The sequence below is a fragment of the Pungitius pungitius genome, chromosome 9 (assembly GCF_949316345.1).
Source record: "Pungitius pungitius chromosome 9, fPunPun2.1, whole genome shotgun sequence".
Classification (NCBI taxonomy): Eukaryota; Metazoa; Chordata; class Actinopteri; order Perciformes; family Gasterosteidae; genus Pungitius; species Pungitius pungitius.
Genome location: NC_084908.1, coordinates 1,241,546 through 1,263,853, shown reverse-complemented (window position 1 = coordinate 1,263,853; position 22,308 = coordinate 1,241,546). Strand labels below are relative to the sequence as shown.

Here is a 22,308-nt window from a genome sequence, read left to right as displayed (position 1 = left end):
AACACGAGTGTGACGGCAGTGCAGTGTGCAGCAGGTACAGAGAGTTGGATTTCCCTGAGTAGATTTAAGAAGTATTCTTTGCTAAAAAAATCATCTAAACAAATATTTTGAAATATTGTAATCAACTAACCCTATAATCTAATTGTATGAACTAAGTGTTGCAAGCAGACTTCAGACTTATTTCCCCCGATTATGACTGATGATTCTTGTCTTTCTGCAGACAGCAGAGTGAGTTCAGAGACTGCGGCTGTGAACGCTCGTACGTTCCCCTCGTCGTCGTGAGGTGACACCGCCTCGTCGTCCACTCAGCAGAAAGGGGAACAAAGGAAGGAGGCACAGAGAGTTGGACCGGGACCAAAGTGTCGTGTTTTCCCGAGGAGACAAACTGCACCGGAGGCGGGTTTCTGCAGAAGAGCCCTGACAGGTCGTCCGTGTCTAAACAGATGCTCCTTTGAGGGAGACGAGAGGAGGCGACTGTCAATGCAATCACTTACACAGAGCCGTGCAGAACAAATAAAGGTTGACTCAAACACCACAGAAAAAAGATAAGTCAACGGTGTGGAATTAAGGCACATTTTTACTATTTTAGCTGGCTTTTGTTTTTACAGTAAAACTGTCCTACAACTCGGTGGGTGTGGTGTTTTTCCGTTTTGTACAACTGTCCTTTTGGCAGAAAGAGGAAATATGATTTTGAACAGTTCAGCTTGAATCCAATTTATTTAGTAAATCCGACAGGACTTCATCAATCCTTTGCCCTTGTGCTAAAGGCTCATCGTTTGAACTGATGCTAAAGAGCTGGACTGACTGCAGAGCTGAGAAGACTTCTGATTCAGGTGAGAAAGAAAAACAGGAAAAGGAAGATGAGCCAACATGGAGAGTGATGCATGAGATATGAGACACACCACCCGCAGCTTTTAGAGTGCATCCTCGGCTGCATGTGTGTTTGTGCATCTAAGCGTGTGCGAATGTGTGTGCGCTCCCTCTTGCGAGCATGGGAGCATCAAAGAGAGACCCAACAAGTGAGAAAGAGCACAGAGGACTGTGTGTGTGTTTGGCTGCTGTGTGAAGTCATCCTAATTAATAGCCGAGAGTGTCTGGCTGAAAGCAATGTTCCTTAAATTAGAAAACCTTCTGTTGTCCAACTTGGCACTATAAACTAGCCACATTAGGACCCATGTTCCAGGGAGTCATAATAATGATAAATATCTTTGCAGGGTGATTTCATGAACAAAAGGCTTCAAAGTGCTCTTCGTTAAGAGAAGAAGCGACATTTGAAATGCTGTGTTTTCCCTACAAAATCAGGCCATCGATCCCTTCATCCATCTCTGATCTATCCATCCCTTTGGTAACGGGTTAAGCTGCAGCCCTTTTGACGTAATGGTGAACATCAACCACTAAGAAGGAGACTGCAACAGCGGTGCAGGGAGTGGGTGCTGGTGATGGTGTGTGCACGTGTGTGCGTGTGAGTGCGTGTGTAGTGTTCCTAATTAAAGTGGACCTCGGCACAGTGATCAATACTCAATGGTCCATAGTAGCTATATGGGCCCAACCACCTTTTATGTTCACGTGTCAGTCACCCCAATCCTTCTCTCCCCGTGTCTCACACACACACACACACAAATGTACAGTGCACACACACACACACACACACACACACACCCATCCATCCATCCTTTGTGTAAAAAGGATTGCGCTGACCGAGCAGTCCTACAGTGACCACCCGTAGCTCCCGTCCAATGAGAAACTGTGTGTGTGTGTGTGTGTGTATTCCCCCTTATGTCCATTACTATAGGATGACGGAGAGGGAGGAGGCGGAGTAAGCACAGAAAGCACGTTAGTTCTCTCCAAGAGGTTCCTGTATAAGTTGTTTTTTCTACACTGCATTTTCACACAAAAATATATCCATGTTCATGATGGCAGACATGTGATAAAAGACGTGGTTTGAATGAATCCCAGTTTTTGGAGAGGTTTTGATATAATAGTTTGAGATGGGTCCTTATTAAAGCATAGGCTAAATGGAAATTTGCTCTAAGGTAGAAGGAGAAAACCGACGGCCAGATTCCACAGACTCAATAATTCTTTAATGAGACATTGAGAGATTTTGTAATGTGGAATAACTATTATACTGCTGACCTGCCACCGAAGACTCTCTCTCTCTCTCTCTCTCTCTCACTCTCACTCTCCTTCTTTCACAAGACTAGTGTTTATTGATCATGTGTTGTGTCATGTCCTGAAGCCAAACACACACACACACACACACACAGACACACCCAAACTGCTGATAGCGAGCTTTCTAGTGCAGTGGAAATCCGTGAATACATTACATGTACACTCAGAGGAGCCATGCATATTTGATGGCTTCGGAAAGGTAAGGCTTTGGGGGCTCTGCCTCTCATTCTCGAAGTGCACCACACTTTATATCTTTAGAAAACAATGCACCGTTGTTGACAAACTGCACAGAATATTGACGAGTAGAAAATCCTCTTTGTGAAAAAACAAGTAGCAGGACTGTAATATAAAGCACACTTTAGCTCTACTCACCATGCATTTGTTGTCTACATTTAATTGAAGTTTTAATCTGAAATATGTACACCGACAGAAGGGTGTGGACTATGTCTTCGGGGCTCAAAGCATTTCATTTTCCTCGGTGCTGCTCTCTTTGCTTCAGCCCGAAAACGCCCATCCAGCCTCCCCCCTGCCGTACATGTGACTTTGCAGATATGATGTGTGCCCTTGAAAGAGACCTTGGCTTGCATTGCAGTCACGATGACGGCCGTGGGATCAGCACTCGGGTTACGCTGCTGCCCCACGGTGGACCAAAGGGAGAAGTGCATTTGTCCAACAGGAGACGTGTGCGTTGGTAAATTTGGTTTGGTCTGAGAAACAAATCACCACTTATTGGATTTTAGTGTGGGACCCTGTAGGATCCGTTTAACATCTCCACTGCAGAAATAATACAGGTGCCACAACCAATGAGGAAGTGAGTCAATGATGTGAAACTGTGGGCTCGTTAAAGCCCCGTTCCATTTATTTCTATCCGCAAACAAACCACACTGCGGTGTATACAGAGTCTGTGCAGATTTCAGTCTCACCCTGCATTAATGGAGCAAATGACACACTACTATTATATTATATTCACCATATTTCATGCTGTTTAGGAGTTTAAATGTTGTTTTTGGCATATAGTTCTGAACAGCGGAAGTCCTCGCTTCAAACAGGTTCCTAAGCCTTTTATTGCGTAATCTCTTCTCCCCCCTTACAAGTGCCAGCTCCTGCTGTCACCCAATTACCGAACCGCTTCAAAAGAAGGAAACATAATGTCGTGACACTGAAATGGGTTTCCCCGGCGGGAATATTTAGGTTTCTATTTTTAATCTAAATGTAGCCTATTCGATGTGATAAAAGAAACAGCAAACAGCGTGGAACTCCTGTTTATCTCTAAAAATGCTGGGGAGTCGGCACTTACCTCCGAGTTCCCATCATTTGGCGACCAAGAGAGATCATTTACATTCTGTCAGTATTGTTGGAGGCCAGCAGAAGCGGCTTGTAGTTTTTCAACGACAAACATCCAGCCCCACATTTGTCCGACACCATCTAAGCGCTGAGGAAGATTCTCCTTTTCACGGGGCAGGACGGGACATTGTTTGAACTTCAACCCTCCCTTGTCTCTACGACGCAGCGGTGACAGCGTTAAAAAACAAAGAAAGAGAAAGGATGTTGCGTTGAGGAACGGCAGATAAGCGAGTCACACTGGGTGATCTGTTTTCTGGGTGGGATCGTTGTTCATCTGCTGTTGTTTGTTGGCTGTTGTCACTGAAGGGGAATCCTGTGCTCTCTCTCCTGCCTCTTATCTCACGCACAATGAGCTGATCTGTGAGTCCCGACCCGGCTGCTCGCAAAAAGAGCCGGATTTTGGGAGAAAGAGAGACGCCTGGTTCTGCATCACGTGGACACAAAATGTACAATAGGGATCGATGTGTGGTTGCATGCTCTTTGTTATTTTTTAAAATGTATTATCAATTATAATTGGCATGATGAAATTAGGTATTTGACGTGGTTTATTCTGTAAAGGTTAAATTAAATGTTTAATTTTGAATCATTATTTTCTCATTATTAATACAAGTGAAGACGTTTATGAAGTAAGTTTAGAACCCTACAACAAATAAAGTAAAAGTAAAAATACATTCATATAACATTCCCTCTAAGCTGATGGTTTTCTGCTTCATATTTCATTGCACTATGAAAGGAGCGATGAGTTGTACACTCATCGCTCCTTTCTTTGTTTTCACTTCTTCTAATCTTTAAAAAGAATGTGTTAAAGGAATTATTAAAAAAACTTCGGTATTGATTTAGAGAAATTGACTTTGCTCTCAGGATGAAATTAGGTCATGTATCAGAATTTGCTGGAGCGGTCAGGAAAACCGGGAAATCTCTTAAGATTACACTTTTAAGATATGTACTATAAAAATATCCCCATGACCTGAGTGGCAGCTCTTAGTCTGCTTCTATACAAGCACCAAACCACATGATCTCGTCACAAGATGTACTCGTGGCTTGCGTGTATTGATGCCATCTCATACATTGTCAATTGTCTCTCCCCCATCATTCTTAAAAGTGTTAAATATTCAATTGTTATGTCAAATATGGAAACATGTTAAGCCTTATATTTGTCTTTTTTGCATTTCAAATAGTAATTGTGTACTGGTTTAGCCACTTTTCCATTTGACTGGCCTCTAAACAGTAGGGCTGATCCAGACAGTGAAGGCAGTGGAGGGCAGCCGGGCCCTCGGGGTACATTTCCTGTGTGAGTGCATTAAAATGGCTCGGCTCCTTCCCTCTCCCTCCCAAAGCTGATTTTATAGATCTGAGAGGAGGGCCATGCTTCATTCATGACAACATCGTGCCATTTCACAAGGCCCATATTTGTTTTTTTTCAACCTGTAGAACGGTAGTATGACATCGACATTGAGTTGGTGGGAATAAGCGAATTAAGGAGAGTGCAACATGATACTTTGGAGAAGTCACAAATAAAAACAAAGAGGTCATAATAAATTGGGTGAGTAATGCATTTGTCCTCACATACAGGTGCTTTTACTGTCATAAAGTCTTGCTATTTAGATATAAGATATAAGGAAAACAACTTTTGGAATTTATCAAATTATTATTATTATTAATTCTTTAAATAAGTTTGAGCCAAAATTAAATCATATTAATGTATTGCTTTATTGAACTGTATCGATTGAAGATTCATCCCCCCATAGGTGTTGCAAAATACATTGTCTCATATGTTCTAGAGGGGACCCTGTCAAGCAAGTTGCTTCTGTATTGACTCCCGTGTGCTGTCATGATGACACAGTGTCCCATGCACATGAATATAGTAAATACGTTGTTATGAGGTTAAATAAACTGTTACTGAATTAGAAACACACGTAGTCTGACACAGTGGGGATGTAAGACACAATGAGTTTATACAACGGGTTTCTTATCATCGCTTGTATGTCATTTTGTCATAGCGTGCAGTACGTGTGTTCATGTCTTCAAGTGCAAGTCAGCAGAGCCAGCAGTTTGTCCTGCAGTTTTAAAGCTGTGACACAGAGGGCTGGAGGCCAAGAGTATTCCCTCTAAATCTACACACACACACACACACACACACACACACACACACACTAACAATAAATATATGGCAATGTGTGTAGTATTGCAGAGTTGAGTGGAAGGAGAACACAGGGGGAGATAAAGTAAGTGCAATTGAGTCTCTGTACACGTCCCACTGCGTCACACACACACACACACACACACACAGTGACTCATCCCCGCTTACCCCTTTTTTTTCACCATCAACCTGTACATGCTGCTATCTGCTGCTGCTCTCTCCCTTTCTTTCTCTATTTGCATATTGTGCCGGCTCTCTGCGCCTCCTCCCCAATCAGAACTTGTCAAGTTCTTTCTCAACTTTCCCATTTCTCTCGAAGCGAATCCCACCCAAGCCCCCTGCGCCCATTTCCCTTTAAATAGCTCATAAGAAAACGACCACATTGCTGTCCTTTCCCGTGTGATGAACCATTGGTGCAATGCAGCACCGTTATGAAATGGGCTGCAGCGCGGGGCTTCATGCCGCCACCGTCTCCGCAGGTCCGCACTGGTGCTGCTGTAAATCACTCGTGTTTCAGTCATTTGTTTTGTGAGGACGGGTTCGTGCCCCCAAAAGAAGACATGATGTTCACTGACATGAGCTTTTTTTTTCTTTTTTCTTCCTTCTCATCGACAATTTTTGTTGTTGTTGTATTATTCTGACAGTCCAAAGAACGCACTTCCGGTCTAAACATCGCGTCCCCTCTTCGCGCGCGGGTTCAGACGCTCTGGCGCCTCGGAGAGGAACCGCTGCCCAACCCGAAGCAGGAGGGTCCAGGAGAAGATGTAACGCCGCGGACGGTTGAAGCATGAGATGAGGAGCGCGCGTCTGGGCAGTTGAAGGTAACCTTTAACTCGACCGCGTCCCGCGTTTCGGTGCCGTGTGGTTCGTTGCTAACGACGGGATCGATAACTTCAGCTAACTGTTGTAGCGATGCTCCCCTCGGCCAACGTCAGCGGCGACGTCAAGCCGCCGACGTGTGCGAGCCACGTCCTTCCAACAGCACCGCGCGGGGGTTGGCGGCGTCGGCCCCGTGTTTAGCGTTAGTTTGTTTAGTTGCGATCGGCCTAGCCGCGTTTTTCCGAAGCTAACCGTGAAACACGGGGCAGGGCAGCGAAGCTATGGGCGAAGTTCGCTCCGGTTTCACGTGCCACGGGGACACCGGCGAATCGCTGCGCAAAGGAGTTGTGGGATTCGTGTAAACAAACGAGAAAAGCGGGATAAAGTGATTTGTGTTAAATGAAACACGCTTTTACTTCACGTACGTGAAGTCGTTAAAGCGAAGTAAATATTCGTCTGGGCGCAGCGAACCGCGCTAACACGCGAGGCGAAGTTCGGCGACGGCCATAAAGCGCTGAAACGGAAGCGTACAGTTAACGAGCAGAGATGCAGAGCCAAAAAAAAGTTGGTTCTTCCCTCTTGGCAGCCACCTGCAGGGCTTTCATCACAGGAATTCCCAGAAGTTGTGCTGCCTTTGAAGGGCATTAGATGGCAGCATGTCATTGAATGACGTATCGCGTAGCTTCGTTTGTCATGTGTGTATGTAGCCTCAATGTAGCCACACTATCAGAAGATTAGTTTAATGCTTTTTGAGTTTTACCCCAAAGAAAAGCCTGCATAAGGTATGTAAAGTCCAAAATCAAATGTTTTTCTTAGAGAAAGTAATTAGACTATAACAGGGGTCACCAACCTTTCTGAAACTCTGAGCTACTTTCACAATACCGAGTACTACGAAGGGCTTCTTGTTCGATACAAAACTCGCTTAATAACTAAGTTGCACAGATCCTTTTAATAATAATTGAATATACTGTATATATCAATTTTAATTGTTCCTCACAATAATTATTAATAATTTCCACAACAATGATAGTAGGAAACACAGGACTATTTAAACATGGAACGTATATTTCTGTTAATCTATTTGAGCATTTGAGTGTTGAGTCCAGAGGTATCACATGTCTTTTATACAGCAGCGAGGTGTCTTCCCCTCTGGTTCTCCTTGATTTCACTGAACATCGTAATTTCCCCTAAGTTGTACGGTAGCGATGGCATCGGGACTATTCTTCAGTGTTTATTTCAAGACCCCCTCGGAACCACTTTTCTTGTTTCTTCATTTCAAATAGTGCGGCTCCGAAACGAAGCTTCAGTTGCCTTTTTGTGATTTTTTTTTTTATCAGTGGCCTTGTGTTGTTGGCCTGGTGGCTTGTTAGCATGGTAGCCAGCGTTGTCACTTTGGTGACAAGTACTGAAGTGTCTTTCCACATTGTGCTGCTTCGCCGTCTCAACAGCTGTCCCAGTGGAAGGGGGGGTGGGGGGGGATCTGGAACATTTGAACAGCGCTTTCTTACCAGACAATTTGATGACATAAGATAGTGCTTAGTTTAATGATCCCGGAACGAAACTAAGAGCAAACAAGACGGGGCTAAATCAAACACGCGCTGAGAGAGATCCATGTCGTATGTGGAGTTTTTCCGTGTCCTATGTGGCAGGATGTCACAACTGTGTCAACACGGATCAGTGTACACAGTTCAAGTTTATCTATGGCAGGCTTCTTGAGGTGGCGCCGACATTGACTTCTTCTACACGTACTCGTTATTGTACGCCTTTGCTGAAGTCCATTATGTTTGATCGACGCACACCCGCAAACAGCATTGGAGGCAGCCAATGGCTATTTGCATATTCAATAAATCTGCACGCTTATTATTATTATTATTATCTCCATGAAGTGCTTATTCTGTAACGTGCCAGAAAGTTACATTTAACTGTTTGTTTTTTTGTACATTGGGGCAACCTGCGTACTTCCCTGCACTTGTTAAATAAACAGAACACTCGCAGTAGTCAGTCGGTGAACTCTCCTGTGAAGCTGAGACGTGGCACACGTCAGAGAGCGGCTGTCATCGTTTTACCTCTGGCCACAGCTGCATGCGATGAATGTGGGGGGGGGGGGCATTCCAAGGCACTGACCACCAGTGAGCGGAAGGCCTTCAGGTGGTGCGCGCTGTCGGTGCTCGCAGTGACTCGGCAGGCTTACCTGTGTTGGCTGGTGTGTGTGTGTGTGTGTGTGTGTGTGTGTGTGTGTGTGTGTGTGTGTGTGTGTGTGTGTGTGTGTGTGTGTGTGTGTGTGTGTGTGTGTGTGTGTGTGTGCAGTTTTGACAAAGACTTCTGGTAACTGGGATGATTAACTAAAGAGGGCCGTGACTCTAATTTCGACATGGGTTTAGCTATGCTTATTATTAATAAGCTTGTGTTTGTAACGCAATAATACTAAGATGATCAAAATTCTAAACGGGGAGGGAAAAAAGAGAGAGAGGAAAAACCTGAATTGTTCCCAAGAGAAACGGGTCCTGTGGCTCTTGCGTTCCTTTGAATGGAGCCGGTCTGTCGGCGCTGCACCCGCTCATGGAAACGGGTCACTGTGGTCGAACCGGTCCCGTCGTTAACCTCAGACACATCGTTGCCACATTACTCTGTGATGCGAATGCTGCGTCAGTGTTTCCGTCCATGCTATGAATTATAAACTTTTTGGTCCCTAGAATAATGACATCCATTGATTTCTTCTTCTTTCGGCAATTACAATAATAATGTTTATCACAACTCATTTTGCAATACATCGCACAGCTATAATGAGCTAAGAAAATAACACGACATATCAGCTGCTTAATATGCGACCCGTGCCCACAAGTTTCATTGGTCCTATAGTACCTATAGTACAGCAGTCCACATGCTTGCATTCAGTTGAGTTGGACTCTGTAGGTTGTAAAACAAACAGTTCAGGTGCAACATTTATGACAGTGCGCGTCAGTTTGCTTTACAACCCCATTTTGCTGCAGTAAAAATGATTGAAGTGAAATGAATAGACTGAAAACGTGTTGTGTTATTACAGTCTTATTACATAATATCTCTTTAAACCACGTTGTATTGTGTTGTACAGTGGGACCTCTTGTGATTCCCACCCCTAGTGGTATTCAGTGGTGGTATAGAGTTTGCCGTGACTTGAATTATACACAAACTTTGTGTGTGTGTGTGTGTGTGTGTGTGTGTGTGTGGGTCCAGTGCTCCTCTTTAAACCTGTGCACTAGGACTGACACCCATCAGTAGTTGGTGGTCTGCCCTTTGCTGCAGTTAAGAGCAGGAAGTAAAAAAATAAATTAAAAAAAGCTGCGAGTCCCGGGAGGTTTTGAGTCAACAAGTGAAGTTAAAAGGAATATCAGCAGGTCACGAACTGCTGGACGGCTGCACAGAATCCTCCTCCGCGCTGCTGTAAGAGAAGGTAGGAAAACAAGACCTACGTTGTTCTGTCATTTATTATTCTATTACTTTTTTCTTCGTTTTTGCTGTGGCTTCGTTTCAATATGGCATTGAGATGTTAAGGCGGTGGTTCCCAAACTTTTCCGTCCCCCACTTTTCCCCACTGTGATGATGACGGGAACATTGACGGCCCCCTGCAACCTCACTCCTCCCCAAATCAGCCGTATATTCTTTGTTTTGAATGAATCACATTATAGTAAACACAAACTAATATAATAACTTAATTTAATAAGTACATGTCGCCTCACTTTACATTACATGTCATTTAAGCTTTCATCCGAAGCAACTGACATTGCATTTTAACCCATGGTTTACATTTCACTTCACAGCAGTAAAATGATCTTAATTGCTGTGCAAAACAACACATACAAAACCGGGACCAATACCCCTCGTTATATTTTTGTATTTTAACTTTGTGCTGTTGTGGTCGTCGCCCTTTTAAAATGGTATTTCGGGACATTTTGTGGTTTTCTCTGAACTTGATGTCCAGCAGGATTTCACATGTTCTTATATTCTTTCACTCCAGCCAATCACAAGCTTCTATCCAAATAAACCCAACCCTCCCCTGGCCCCTCCCCCAGCTGAATCAGTCTGTCACCCTATCTGCCTCTCTCTCTCTCCTCCTTTCTCCCTTCTTCTGCTGCGCTGCTGGCTCGCGCATGCCTTCCCTTCATTGCCTAATGCGACTTGGCAAAAAAAGGGAAAAATAAAATATTTTTTTAAATATTTTTTTTTAGCTGAGAATCCACGGAGGCGGGGGATGGAAAGGCAACCGGTCTCTTTGTGGATAAACCCACATGTAAGTCATCGCTCTAACATATGTTCCGTCACCTTCCTTCCCGTTTTACTGTCTGGCATTCTCCCCCCCCCCCTCTCTTATTCTGTGTGCATGGTATCGCTGTGCCATCTCTGCCTCTTGGCTGCCTGCTTGTGTCCCTCCCCCCCCCCCATAACACTGGCTGCTGATGCTGTCTTGTGATGCTTGAGCGGAAGTCACTGGCATGTTGAATCAGACTCGAGGTAAATCACATTATTTTGTCCCGGAGGTTTTTTTTTTTTTTTCCTCTCCACGTTTCCCTACAAGAGTTTATACATGTTGCCTGGACTATGTCACACAACCACTCGATTGAGTTTGAAGTTTGCATTAAGCAACGTCATTTCAACGCGTGCCAGTAGGAAAGCAGGTTGGTTCCACACTTTTTACTCTTAATTGCTCATCAAAAAAACCCTTCAATAGTCATTCCTACATTTAGAGTGTGCGGAAACGGCCCAAAATCCAAATCACCGCGTTTCATAAGATTATCAAGAGTAAACATTAATTCATTGAAAGGACCGCTGGCCTCCTGAACATCTGTTCACCGCTCGCTGGCCAACTGGTTCGCATCTGGCAGGCGAGTTAGCTTGTTAGCACGTTAGCTGCTGTGGCTGCTAGTGATGCCTCCAGCTCGACCAACTTAACAATCATCTAACTCATGTCGTAAAACCCTCCTGTCGGCACAAAGCTCCTCCTTTCACGGCATCTCTGTCACGATGACTTTGTGTTGTGCCGTCATTGCACCAAAATGAATCGCGTTAGGCAATATTATTGTAAGAGCTTTTTATTCCACGACATTATCACAATATGATAGCATAATCATGCGAGTCTGTTCTTTCAAAAACAAGGAGCTTTTTTATACTTCTGAATATTTAGACATTAGATTTGGAATGGAGGAACCGACGGTAGTTCCCGTTGAACAACTGGGTGGCTGCTGGCTTCCACTGCATTCTGAAGGGCATCCGATCTGGTTTGCAATTAGGGGGGGGACCGCTATTTGTATTTTCAACACGACAATGACCCCCAAACCCACCTCCAGGCTACGTAAGGGCTGTTTGGCTTAAAGCACAGAGGGAAGGCAAGGCTGCCAACAGTAGCTTAGCACTGGGAACCCCTTCAGGACGGTTGGAAAACCAGGCCAGGTGACCACCTCCTGAGGCTGATGAAGAATGCCAAGAATGCCAAGTGTGCAAAGCTTTCTACTTGGAATTTGTATGTATATATATTACACACACACAATGTAAATTCCGGGTGATGACGCATGTTTGCACTAAACCGGTTCCAAAGACTATTTTATAATATATATATATATATATATATACAGGGTTCGAAATGACTTAGGACTCTTGGGGGGTCCCCTAAAATGTAACTATAAAAAATACTGAAGACTACCTTGCTACACTATATACTGCAGGCAAAATTATATTGACATATAATGGTCTTGGGATGTTTTTCATGGTTTTAAATCATGAACTAAATCGGCACAGCAGAACCTGTGACTCTCCACATCTCACTGCGTAGAGCAGTGGGCTCGTTGGCTTTAGGATGTTTTGATCCACGGGGTTCGAATCCCGATCGTTCCGATCTTTTTTTTAAATATATTTTCTTGAATACATGTTTTCATACGTGGTTGTGATGTAGTGCTCACTTATGCAATCGTGAACGCTGCAATGGATTTGTGATGCGTTTTGTAGATTTTCAGCAATATGTTTGTGAATGTGCTGCTGTCAGCTGGCAGGTTGTTTGGCTTCATACACGTACAGCAAGAAACTCTTCTAATCATTACGTTACACTGGGTATCTAAGTTAATGGAACACCAACTCCAAATATTTTACTATAATAAGCAATTATTATGGAGATATAAACATAATCGAAGCACTTACAGCATTTTCATGAGGGATTTCACTCTTTGTGAGGCTTCGTTCAACAATAACCTACGTGTCTGCGCCTTAGACCACTACAACAATCTGTGATGCTATTAGCTGCCCCGATTGCTGCCCATTCGCGCTAGGAAATAAAATAATTATTGTTATGAATATAAAACGTCGCTAAAGACCTTTTCACAATCATTTTTAATGTTAAAAATATTTGTCGAGGACCCACCAAAATCTAAAAATAAATTCTTATAGGGGGTCCCTAAAGACTTATAGGGGTTCCGGGACCCCCCCAGACCCCCCTCATTTCGAACCCTGTATATAGTATATAATATACCAATTGACACCACATCGACGTAAAGCGTCGTTTGGAACTCTAGTGGACGAGTGGAAACCGGTATGTTTTGGCCACACACGTTGAGCTACATGAGAAAGCTTGACGCTGAATTGAAAAGTTTAAACAATGCGTCATTCACGTGGACACATACGTGTTCTCTTCTATTTTCAACAGCTGTAAAAAAAAAAAGAGAGAGAAAAAAAAGACTACTCTTTCGGGCGGAAAGTCGCCAGTTAGCTGTGTGTCCTGTCACACCGTAACACCGGTGGAGCGGGGAGTTCTGGGAAAGCGCCGGAAGTAGTTCCGGTCGCGCGGAGAGTAGTTCCGGTAGCGCTAGCGTCATTCAGCGACACTGCAACGTTAACTCGTGTAAATGGGCTGGCACTGGCAGCTTAACCCTGTGTGGTGCATTCGTTGTTGCGTCATCACCGTTTGTCCGGTGGTGTTGGACGGCGTTGGACCTGCGGTCCGCGCAGCAGCGGACAGGCTTCGGCATGTTGCGTTGAGTCGCGCCGGTGTTACACCCCTACTGGTTTCCCTACGCGTGCGTGTTTGTGTTTACCCGACAGCAGCAGATGTGTCTGCGTCTGTTTCCTGATTCGTTAAAATTGCAACGATTCTATTAGGAATCAAATCTCGTGAATGAATTATGAATGAATTAAACCCTGCAGACTGAAAGCCTAAATGTGAAAGCAATTATGTTCAATCTACCGAAATAGGAAGCGGTAACGTTTCTAATATTGAGTGGAATCCAGGTCACTCCCTATCAAATGGTGAAACTGCAAATTAAAACAACATACTTTGACACTGAGAAGGACCTTGAAAATTAATCTGTGACTAAACTCCCAACTTAAGCAGGCGAGCGTTCACCACACCTTCCATTGTAGAAACCTTTTAACGTGTCAGTGGCTCCTGTGACATTACCGATCTGTGACATTCTGTTCTACTGCATATAGATCTATGGATCTACAATTCAATGACGTATAGAAAGCATTTTTTTAGTTTGGCGTAAATGCGAGGACATAAAAAAAAATACATTTTGGCTCGCAACAGCCACACCTTGTAATGGCTGAGGCATTTCTAGCCACCCGCCTCTGGACAATGATCACAAAGGAACTGTCAGTCTGCTCAGCAGATGACGTTAGTAAACATGTTCACCACCTTCCCATTTGTTCTCGTCTATTTCAGTTCAAATTCCCAACCTGTACAGAATATTTTCATATATGCCATTAAATTCACCTTTTACTACTAATAGGGATATGATAAGCGGTAGAAATGCTAAAGTAATAATCTGAAGATGTATTTTTTCTTTTGGGGTTCCAACACAAACCGTAAGTTACATTGCATCTAGCTGACGCTTTTATCCAAAGCGACATACAATAAGTGCATTTCAACCGTAGAGATACAAACTCGGAAGAACAACGAAAGTGCAAGTTCACCAAATAAGCCGTTTCACAACTTGTTATAGATGAGACCACATTATAAGTACAATTTAAGTGCTACAGTTTGCGGCGGAAGATGTGAAGGCTCTCTGTGGTCCTGATGTCGTCGGAGAGCTCATTCCACCATTTAGGAGCAAGGACAGCAAAGTATTTATAATGATGAAGTTCTACACTGCGGCTGAATCATTATAGGATTATAATGGGAATATTAGTTATTTTGCACCTTCCCTCGCAGTCTCCGGTCATGATGTAATTTACCTCATAGTCCCTATAAGCAACTAGTCAGTAGTCCTACATTAATGGTGCATGTCAATTCTCTAGTCTGTGGTACATTTTTTAAAATTTGTATAAGCTCAAAATTGTAGAAAAAAAAGTTTGACTGCGATGTGCAACTGAACAAGGTGTTTTTAACAGATCAAGGATGGGAAACGTCTGCTTGTCAGTGAGAATAATGAGCAAACCCCACAAATACCGATAACATCAAGTTTCATATTTGTGAATAGCCCTCGGGTGTTGCCATTGTCTTCATCATTGCGTGCGTGCGTGCGTCGCGGAGCACACACAGGTGCCACCCAATTTCAACGACACAGAGTGATTCATAACCAGTGATTCATGACCAGTGAGGAAATCCTCCTCCAACAATAGTGGATAACTGGCTGGACGAGTGTGGCTGAATGACAGCATTCCTTCAGCGACTCCTGACACACATGATTCTATACTGCACAGTCATACACACAATAATTGCTGAAATGTATTGCTGAGAATCACTGGACAAAACACGGAGGTTGCTACAGCCAACAGCATTTTAAGTAGTGACGGACAATATTACAGGCAGCGTTAATGCCGCAGATTCCCCCTCCATTCCAAAAATAACTAACTCTTACCTGTGGAGTTTGACAATTCCAAGCACTCCATCTACCCTGGGAGTGTGTGTGTGTGTGTGTGTGTGTGTGTGTGTGTGTAATGAGGCTCCTTGACATGGTTGGATAACTCATGGCTGGCTGGAACTTGTATGTTGATATGCAGTATTGTCGTCTTTCTTTTGTGCACACTGACAGATAAAGAGAGAAGAGGATCAACAAGGTATTTTTTCAAGGCGTGGACTTTTTGACATGCCACCGTAAGAAAAGCTCTGGTGTGAATCATTCAAATAAACAATGTCAAATTTTGACATCTGTTTCAGTTTTAAGTTTTAATAGCTCACTAGTAGTTTTGGTTCAGGTGTGCAATGTTGTCATCAAAAATGATAATTTAGACAAAACATTCTCCTTGTGACGCTTTTAGATTTCCCCAGTTAGTCGTTGATAAGGAGCTCACCCGTCAGGGGACTTTAGTTTGCCAATACATCAAGGAAGAATGATGGAGGGGTTGAGTCCTTTGTTCCAACTAACTAGACCCAACACAAACCGGTTTGAAACGCATCCAGGTACTGCAGGGGATCCGAAGCACGAGTCACCGTCAGTCTTTAAGAAAAGCGAAAAGCTTTTGCACGCACCACGCGCCATCTTGCACCAGGTGTGAGTGTGTGTGCACTGTCTCACAGCATCTTTGTCACCTGGGGGGAAAGAAATGTCAGCCTATGTTAAATAAAAAAAATAAAAGGGTTTACTGTAGTTTTCTTGTGTTTTCACGCTTCAGCATCTGACTACTCGGAAGGCCCAAGTGAGTACGACCTGTGTGTGGCTTAGCATACCGAAAATCATGCATCACGAGTCCCATTGCTGGATATCACCTTCTCTTTTGTCCTTGTTTCCTAGGAGTTGTATTTTCTGAAAATGCAAAGGGCTAAAGACAAAACGGAGAAGACAAAGATGGAAAACAAGAATCAGGTATTGCTTTGTTTCTTTCGCTCCGTGTCATTTGTTTTTGAATAACTAAACCTAACTATTGGAGAGAGGCGTGTTTCTACGTGTTGGGCACACAAAACTCCGATCAACTAATGGTCTGTGTGTCTTGTGTGTGCGGTGGTTACACCTCTGTGGTGCAGGGTCAGAGGAAGCTGAGGGTGTGTGTGGCGACATGCAACCGAGCGGACTACTCCAAGCTGGCCCCCATCATGTCGGGCATCAAAAAACAGCCCGAAGAGTTTGAACTGGAAGTTGTGGTGCTCGGCTCCCATCTCATAGATGACTACGGGTAGGACGGCGTCGTTTGTCCGCAACACAACAGTCCACGCCGGCCACCAGCGTTTCCTTCAAGTCTTTTTTTTTTAATTCTCCCTTTCCACGCCGCAGAAACACTTTCCGTATGATCGAGCAGGATGACTTCGACATTGGCTCCAAGCTCCACACCATTGTGAGGGGGGAGGACGAGGCGGCCATGGTGGAGAGCGTCGGGCTGGCGCTCGTCAAGCTCCCCGATGTCCTTCAGAGGCTCCGCCCCGACATCCTGGTCGTCCACGGCGACCGCTTTGACGCGCTGGCCCTAGCCACGGCGGCGGCGCTGATGAACATTAGAATACTTCATCTGGAAGGCGGAGAGGTGAGGAGTCAGGGCTGGAGAACGTGATAAGCGTTAGACTGTTAAAGTTAGAATTGAAATAAAATCCACTGAATTTGTTTAAGTAATTGTGACAAAATAGCATGTTTTCGCTCGCTTTTTGCCAGGTGAGTGGCACAATCGATGACTCAATCCGCCACTCCATCACCAAACTGGCCCATTACCACGCCTGCTGCACGCGGAGGGCAGAGCAGCACCTCATCGCCATGTGTGAGGACCACTCTCGCATCCTGCTGGCTGGCTGCCCCTCCTATGACAAGCTGCTGTCAACAAATAACAGAGACGATTACATGGATATCATCAAGAGCTGGCTGGGTAGGTTGGGATGGGGTCTTAGGGCAGAAGTTTAAAGTCTGAGACGTTGGTGTGTGTGTGTGTGTGTATTTTATTTGCGGGGTTTTGCAGGGGACAAGGTGGAGGATCGGGACTACATCGTGGCTTTGCAGCACCCAGTCACCACCGATATCCAGCACTCCATTAAGATCTACGGGCTGATGCTGGATGCTCTGATCTCCTTCAACAAAAAGACCCTCATTCTCTTCCCCAACATCGATGCCGGTTAGTTTCACTTGCGTGTCCCGTTGTTTACTTCCGGTTTCTTCCGGGCTCCTTAATCTCATTTTTTACAAAAAAACAAACCTCCCGTATAAACAGGAAGTAAGGACATGGTGCGCGTGATGCGAAAGAAGGGCATCGAGCAGCACCACAACTTCCGGGCAGTGAAGCACATTCCCTTTGATCAGTTCATCCAGCTGGTGCGCCACGCCGGCTGCATGATTGGGAACAGCAGCTGTGGGGTCCGAGAGGCGGGGGCCTTTGGCACGCCCGTCATCAACCTGGGAACAAGGCAAACTGGCAGAGAAACGGGTACGTAAGAGGAAAAACAACAACAACAGCAGCAGCTCCTCGCTGCCTCTGCCATCATTTTGGTCCCAATCGTCTGTCTGACAGAAGATGGATTCACGCACTAATGAGGCTGAAGTATGGCGCAGCTCTGCAAAAGTTCTTTATGTGTTATGCCGACAGTTTGTCATCTGACACGAGTTGTCTTTTGGAATATTAGCGGGTTGGGAAGCCGGGAGAGAAGCATGCTGCTAAGACATCGTTAGCGGCTGCAAAGCGAGCATTCTCTCGTCTGAATGAATCCACCTCTGGGCTTGGCCGCTGTGTTGATGACATTGATCTCCTTGCCAGGTGAAAATGTGCTACATGTCAGAGATGCCGACACTCAGAACAAGGTGTACCACGCTCTGGAGCTGCAGTTTGGGAAGAGATACCCCTGGTATGACCAATGTACTGCTTGTCTGTCTCTCTGGGTCTTAACGTCACCTTATCCTTTTAAAATACTGTTTATAAAATCGATGATGTCTTTGATATAAGTATTTTGTGAAAGTCCAGAGGTTTTTCTAAAGAGACATCATTTACATTTATCTGTTTGGCAGATTATTTCTATTGGGGCGTGATCATTATTGCGACACTGTTTAATCGCTCTGTGAGACGATGGTGACCCGCCTCTACAAGGTTGTGGAAATGTTTCATTTGACGATGGGATTGAGTCTCTTCATTACTTGAAAGCAATGTATTTTGTACAACGTGGCTTTGTCTCTTTTTAAAAAATTTTTAAAGGAGACATTGACACTGTAGTCTCTCTCTTGTCTCCCATCAGCTCCAAGATTTATGGCGATGGCAACGCTGTTCCTCGTATTCTCAAGTTTTTACGGACCATTGACCTGGATGAGCCCCTGCAGAAGACTTTCTGTTTCCCCATCGTGAAGGACTCCATCTCTCAGGACATCGATCACATCCTGGAGACCCAGAGCGCTCTGGCTATCGACCTCGGAGGGACCAACCTCCGGGTGGCCATTGTCAGCATGAGGGTAGGCCGCGTAGAAATAAAGCGATGATAGAAATGAAAGTTGAAGATGTGACTAAGCATGATTTAAAGCCACTAAGAATTCTGGTCAATGCTGTGTTTTTGTTCCGCTCTGAAACCTTCTTCGTGCTACCTCCCTATCTGTACAGGGTAAGATAGTGAAGAAGTATACTCAGCCAAATCCAAAGAAGTTTGAGGACAGGATGCAGCTCATGTTGAAGATGTGTACGGATGCCACGCGAGACGCCGTCGGCCTGAACTGCAGAGTCCTCGGTGTCGGTATGAAAACTAACGCACGCTGACCTCAATGAATGACAGCCGGTTTGCATCGACATGTCATCGACTATCAAAGTGAGCTCTCATTGCTTCTCTTCCAATCCGTCGACATCGTAGGTGTCTCCACCGGGGGCCGCGTGAACCCCCAAGAAGGAGTGGTGGTTCACTCCACCAAGCTGATCGAGGAGTGGTCCTCCGTGGACCTGAGGACACCCATCGCCGACGTGCTGCAGCTGCCCGTCTGGGTGGACAACGACGGCAACTGCGCCGCTTTGGCCGAGAAGAAGTTTGGCCACGGAAAGGGGGTGGAGGACTTTGTCACTGTCATCACAGGAACAGGTGATTTAGCATCATGGCATGTGAGCGCCGGGGAGAATTTTTGATAGCAATCACTGCCGGCTCGAATAAAAGTGTTTTTATTAAGGTCGTACCAAAGTGTTTTTTGTTTCAACACGATCCTCAATATGAGTAAAATGATTCATGAGATGATGTACGTCTGTAATTTGCCAGACAAAAGATTGTTGTGCTGGTCTCTCACCTTGAGGTAGCATGTTTCAGAACATTCAATGAAGCATTCGACGCTTTGGAAGTTGGAGCTTGTGGCCAACCACAGTGTTTGGGGGATGTTCGTTCTTTCTGTGGTCATCACACGCCTCTCTTTTTTTCTTTGTAATTTGACCTCGTATGTTTGTGTAGGCATCGGAGGAGGGATCATCCATCAAAACGAGCTGATTCACGGCAGTACGTTCTGTGCTGCCGAGCTGGGCCACATCATGGTTTCATTAGAAGGCCCCGAGTGCTCGTGTGGCAGCCGAGGATGCATCGAAGCCTACGCGTCCGGCATGGCGCTGCAGAGAGAGGCCAAAAGGCTCTACGACGGTGAGATGAAACGGCTTGGATATATACACTTGAAACCAAAAGTTTACATACACTGTGAAAAGAGACACATAACACTTTTTTTCTCACTAAACTCCTGTTTCAGGGCTGTTTGGATTACCAAAATGATTTAACTTTTGCTAAATGTCCCAATAATGAGATTTTTTCATGACTTTCTTCAAGGTCAAAAGTTCACATACACCAAAAGTAGTATGTCTTTAAACAATGTGGGCATGCCCAGGTGATGATGTCATCGCTTTTGAAGCTTCTTATAGGTTAACTGACAACATGTGAGTTAATTGAAGGCACACCTAGGGATTTATTTTAAGGCCACACCTCAAACACTCTGCTTCCTTGTTTGAAATCATGGGAAGGTCAAAAGAAGTCAGGGAGAGAATCGTGGAGCTCCATAAGTCTGCTTCATCCTTGGGTGCAATATCCAGATGCTTGAAGGTGACACGTTCATCTGTGCAAACAATTATACGCAAGTGTAAACATGCGAATGTCCAGCCATCACACCGCTCAGGAAGGAGAAGGGCTCTGTGTCCCAGAGATGAACGTGTTTAGGTCCGACATCTACAAATCAACCCCAGAACAAAAGCTAAAGACCTTGTGAAGATGATGGCTGAAGCTGGTAAGAAAGCGTCATCATCTACAGTAAATCGAGTCCTGCACCGACATGGGCTGAAAGGCTACTCTGCAAGAAGGACGCCATTACTCCTAAAGAAACATGAAAAAGCCGGGGGCACAAATGGGTCTTCCAAATGGACAATGACCCTAAGCATACTGCCAAAATAGATAGGTCAGAGGAATTTTAAGTAATTTTGCAGCTTTTATTCAGTTGAAACCTAGCATGCTGACAAAAACAAACGCGCTGGATGTTTTCGACAAGTTAACTAAGACCTAACCTGTGTGTTTGTGTGTGTGTCAGAGGACCTGCTGAATGTGGACGGAATGGATATGAAGCTCACGGAGCCAATCACTGCGGCCCACCTCATCAACGCAGCCAGACTGGGGAACTGCAGAGCTGACGCTGTTCTAAACAAAGGTCAGAGCACCTGACAAGAACGAGAATGAGTCTCTTTCGCCTTGGAGTGAAATGCTTTCCATTGCTGGAAGAAATGAATATAATATTCCTACCAACCCCTCACCGTACTAATTTGTCTTTAACTTCCTCTCTCCAGCCTCCACAGCGCTAGGTGTGGGAATTGTTAACATGCTTCACATAGTGAACCCCTCGCTGGTGATTCTGTCTGGGATCTTGGCGTCCTGCTACCAGGCGCCAGTGCAGCACATCATCTCCGAGCGAGCCCTCGACTGTGCCAAGAACATCAAAGTGGTCGCATCAGAGTTGGAGGAACCTGCTTTACTCGGCGCGGCAAGCATGGTGTTAGACTATGCAACCAGGAGGACGTATTGAAGGACACCGCCCTGATGTAAGATGGGCCGCTAACGACAAAAGGACTTCAACATCTAAAAGTAGTACTTATACTGCCCTAAGCATATCCATTTTGAATGCTAGACAATGCTCGCAAACCATCAGGCCAGTGTAAAGCACAGGTTGAATGTTTTTTTGAAACATTTGTGCCCAGTTCCAATCTGGTCATCTCTAGTGTAAAGAGTGACCGAATTCCATTGTTATCTACCCAACGTTTCTTTTGTTTTGTTCAGAAAATAAGCCTTTCCACTTTTGTATTCTATGGCATCTTCAAAGCAAAAGTACCCACAGAGTGTAGGACTAACCAACTCGGCTTTGATGTGATGGAGGTGGATGGAAACTCGTATCAGATGTGACCAAAATATTTTAATAAACATTTTCCTGCAGCTTCCTCTCCATTCACCCTAATCTCACTTTCCCATTTCTCTTGTATGGAGTTTTCCTTGTCAATCAAATGTCAAGCTCTCATGTTACATTTCAATGTTTGGTAATGCATTAAATTATTTTTTTGAGGGGGGGGGAAATGTACCTTTTAAAAATGGTTAATGTAGGTGGTGATATTGAAGGCTTAGGGGGTAGAATATAGTGATCAATAATTTGATGAAATACTATAATGAAATATTAAGGGAGCATCTGATTTAGCTCCTACATTATGGCCAGAGGTTGAATCGTTAGCCTGTGTCAGGTGTTTCTTTTTTTCTACCATTCAACCATATTCTAATTTTCTTTTTTTTGTGCCTTGTATTTCATCTCAAAATAATTCACATTGTTTGTATTTTATTACATCCTGTATTGTGCTTTACATCATGATGGGACTTTATTTTGGATTGAATAACGCTGGAATTTTTGGTTAATCTCTAAATAAATGTACTTTTGTAGTACAAATTCTGCAAAAGCCTGATCGACCATGTGTTTGCTTTGTTTGGGTTTTATGCAAGC

At 44.5% G+C, this 22,308-nt stretch overlaps 1 protein-coding gene across 10 annotated transcripts; it reads left to right on the top strand.

Annotated features, from left to right (window-relative positions):
• Nucleotides 1–6,103: 6,103 nt before the first annotated feature.
• On the top strand, nt 6,104–22,267 carry gne (glucosamine (UDP-N-acetyl)-2-epimerase/N-acetylmannosamine kinase). 10 transcript variants are annotated; one of them, XM_037471327.2, is made up of 16 exons: nt 6,104–6,474; nt 10,678–10,739; nt 16,046–16,069; nt 16,165–16,236; nt 16,395–16,543; nt 16,642–16,888; nt 17,014–17,221; nt 17,312–17,464; nt 17,561–17,773; nt 18,101–18,188; nt 18,573–18,783; nt 18,929–19,058; nt 19,173–19,394; nt 19,752–19,934; nt 20,863–20,979; nt 21,116–22,267. In XM_037471327.2, exons 2-16 carry the CDS (start codon nt 10,701–10,703, stop codon nt 21,349–21,351), a joined length of 2,292 nt encoding a protein of 763 aa, XP_037327224.2. In that variant the 5' UTR covers nt 6,104–6,474; nt 10,678–10,700; the 3' UTR covers nt 21,352–22,267. The 10 variants fall into 10 exon arrangements, with proteins under 10 accessions (XP_037327224.2, XP_037327230.2, XP_037327227.2 ...); XM_037471328.2 differs by lacking the exon at nt 6,104–6,474 and adding an exon at nt 6,623–7,254; XM_037471329.2 differs by lacking the exon at nt 6,104–6,474 and adding an exon at nt 9,879–9,902.
• The last annotated feature ends 41 nt before the right edge of the window (nt 22,268–22,308 follow it).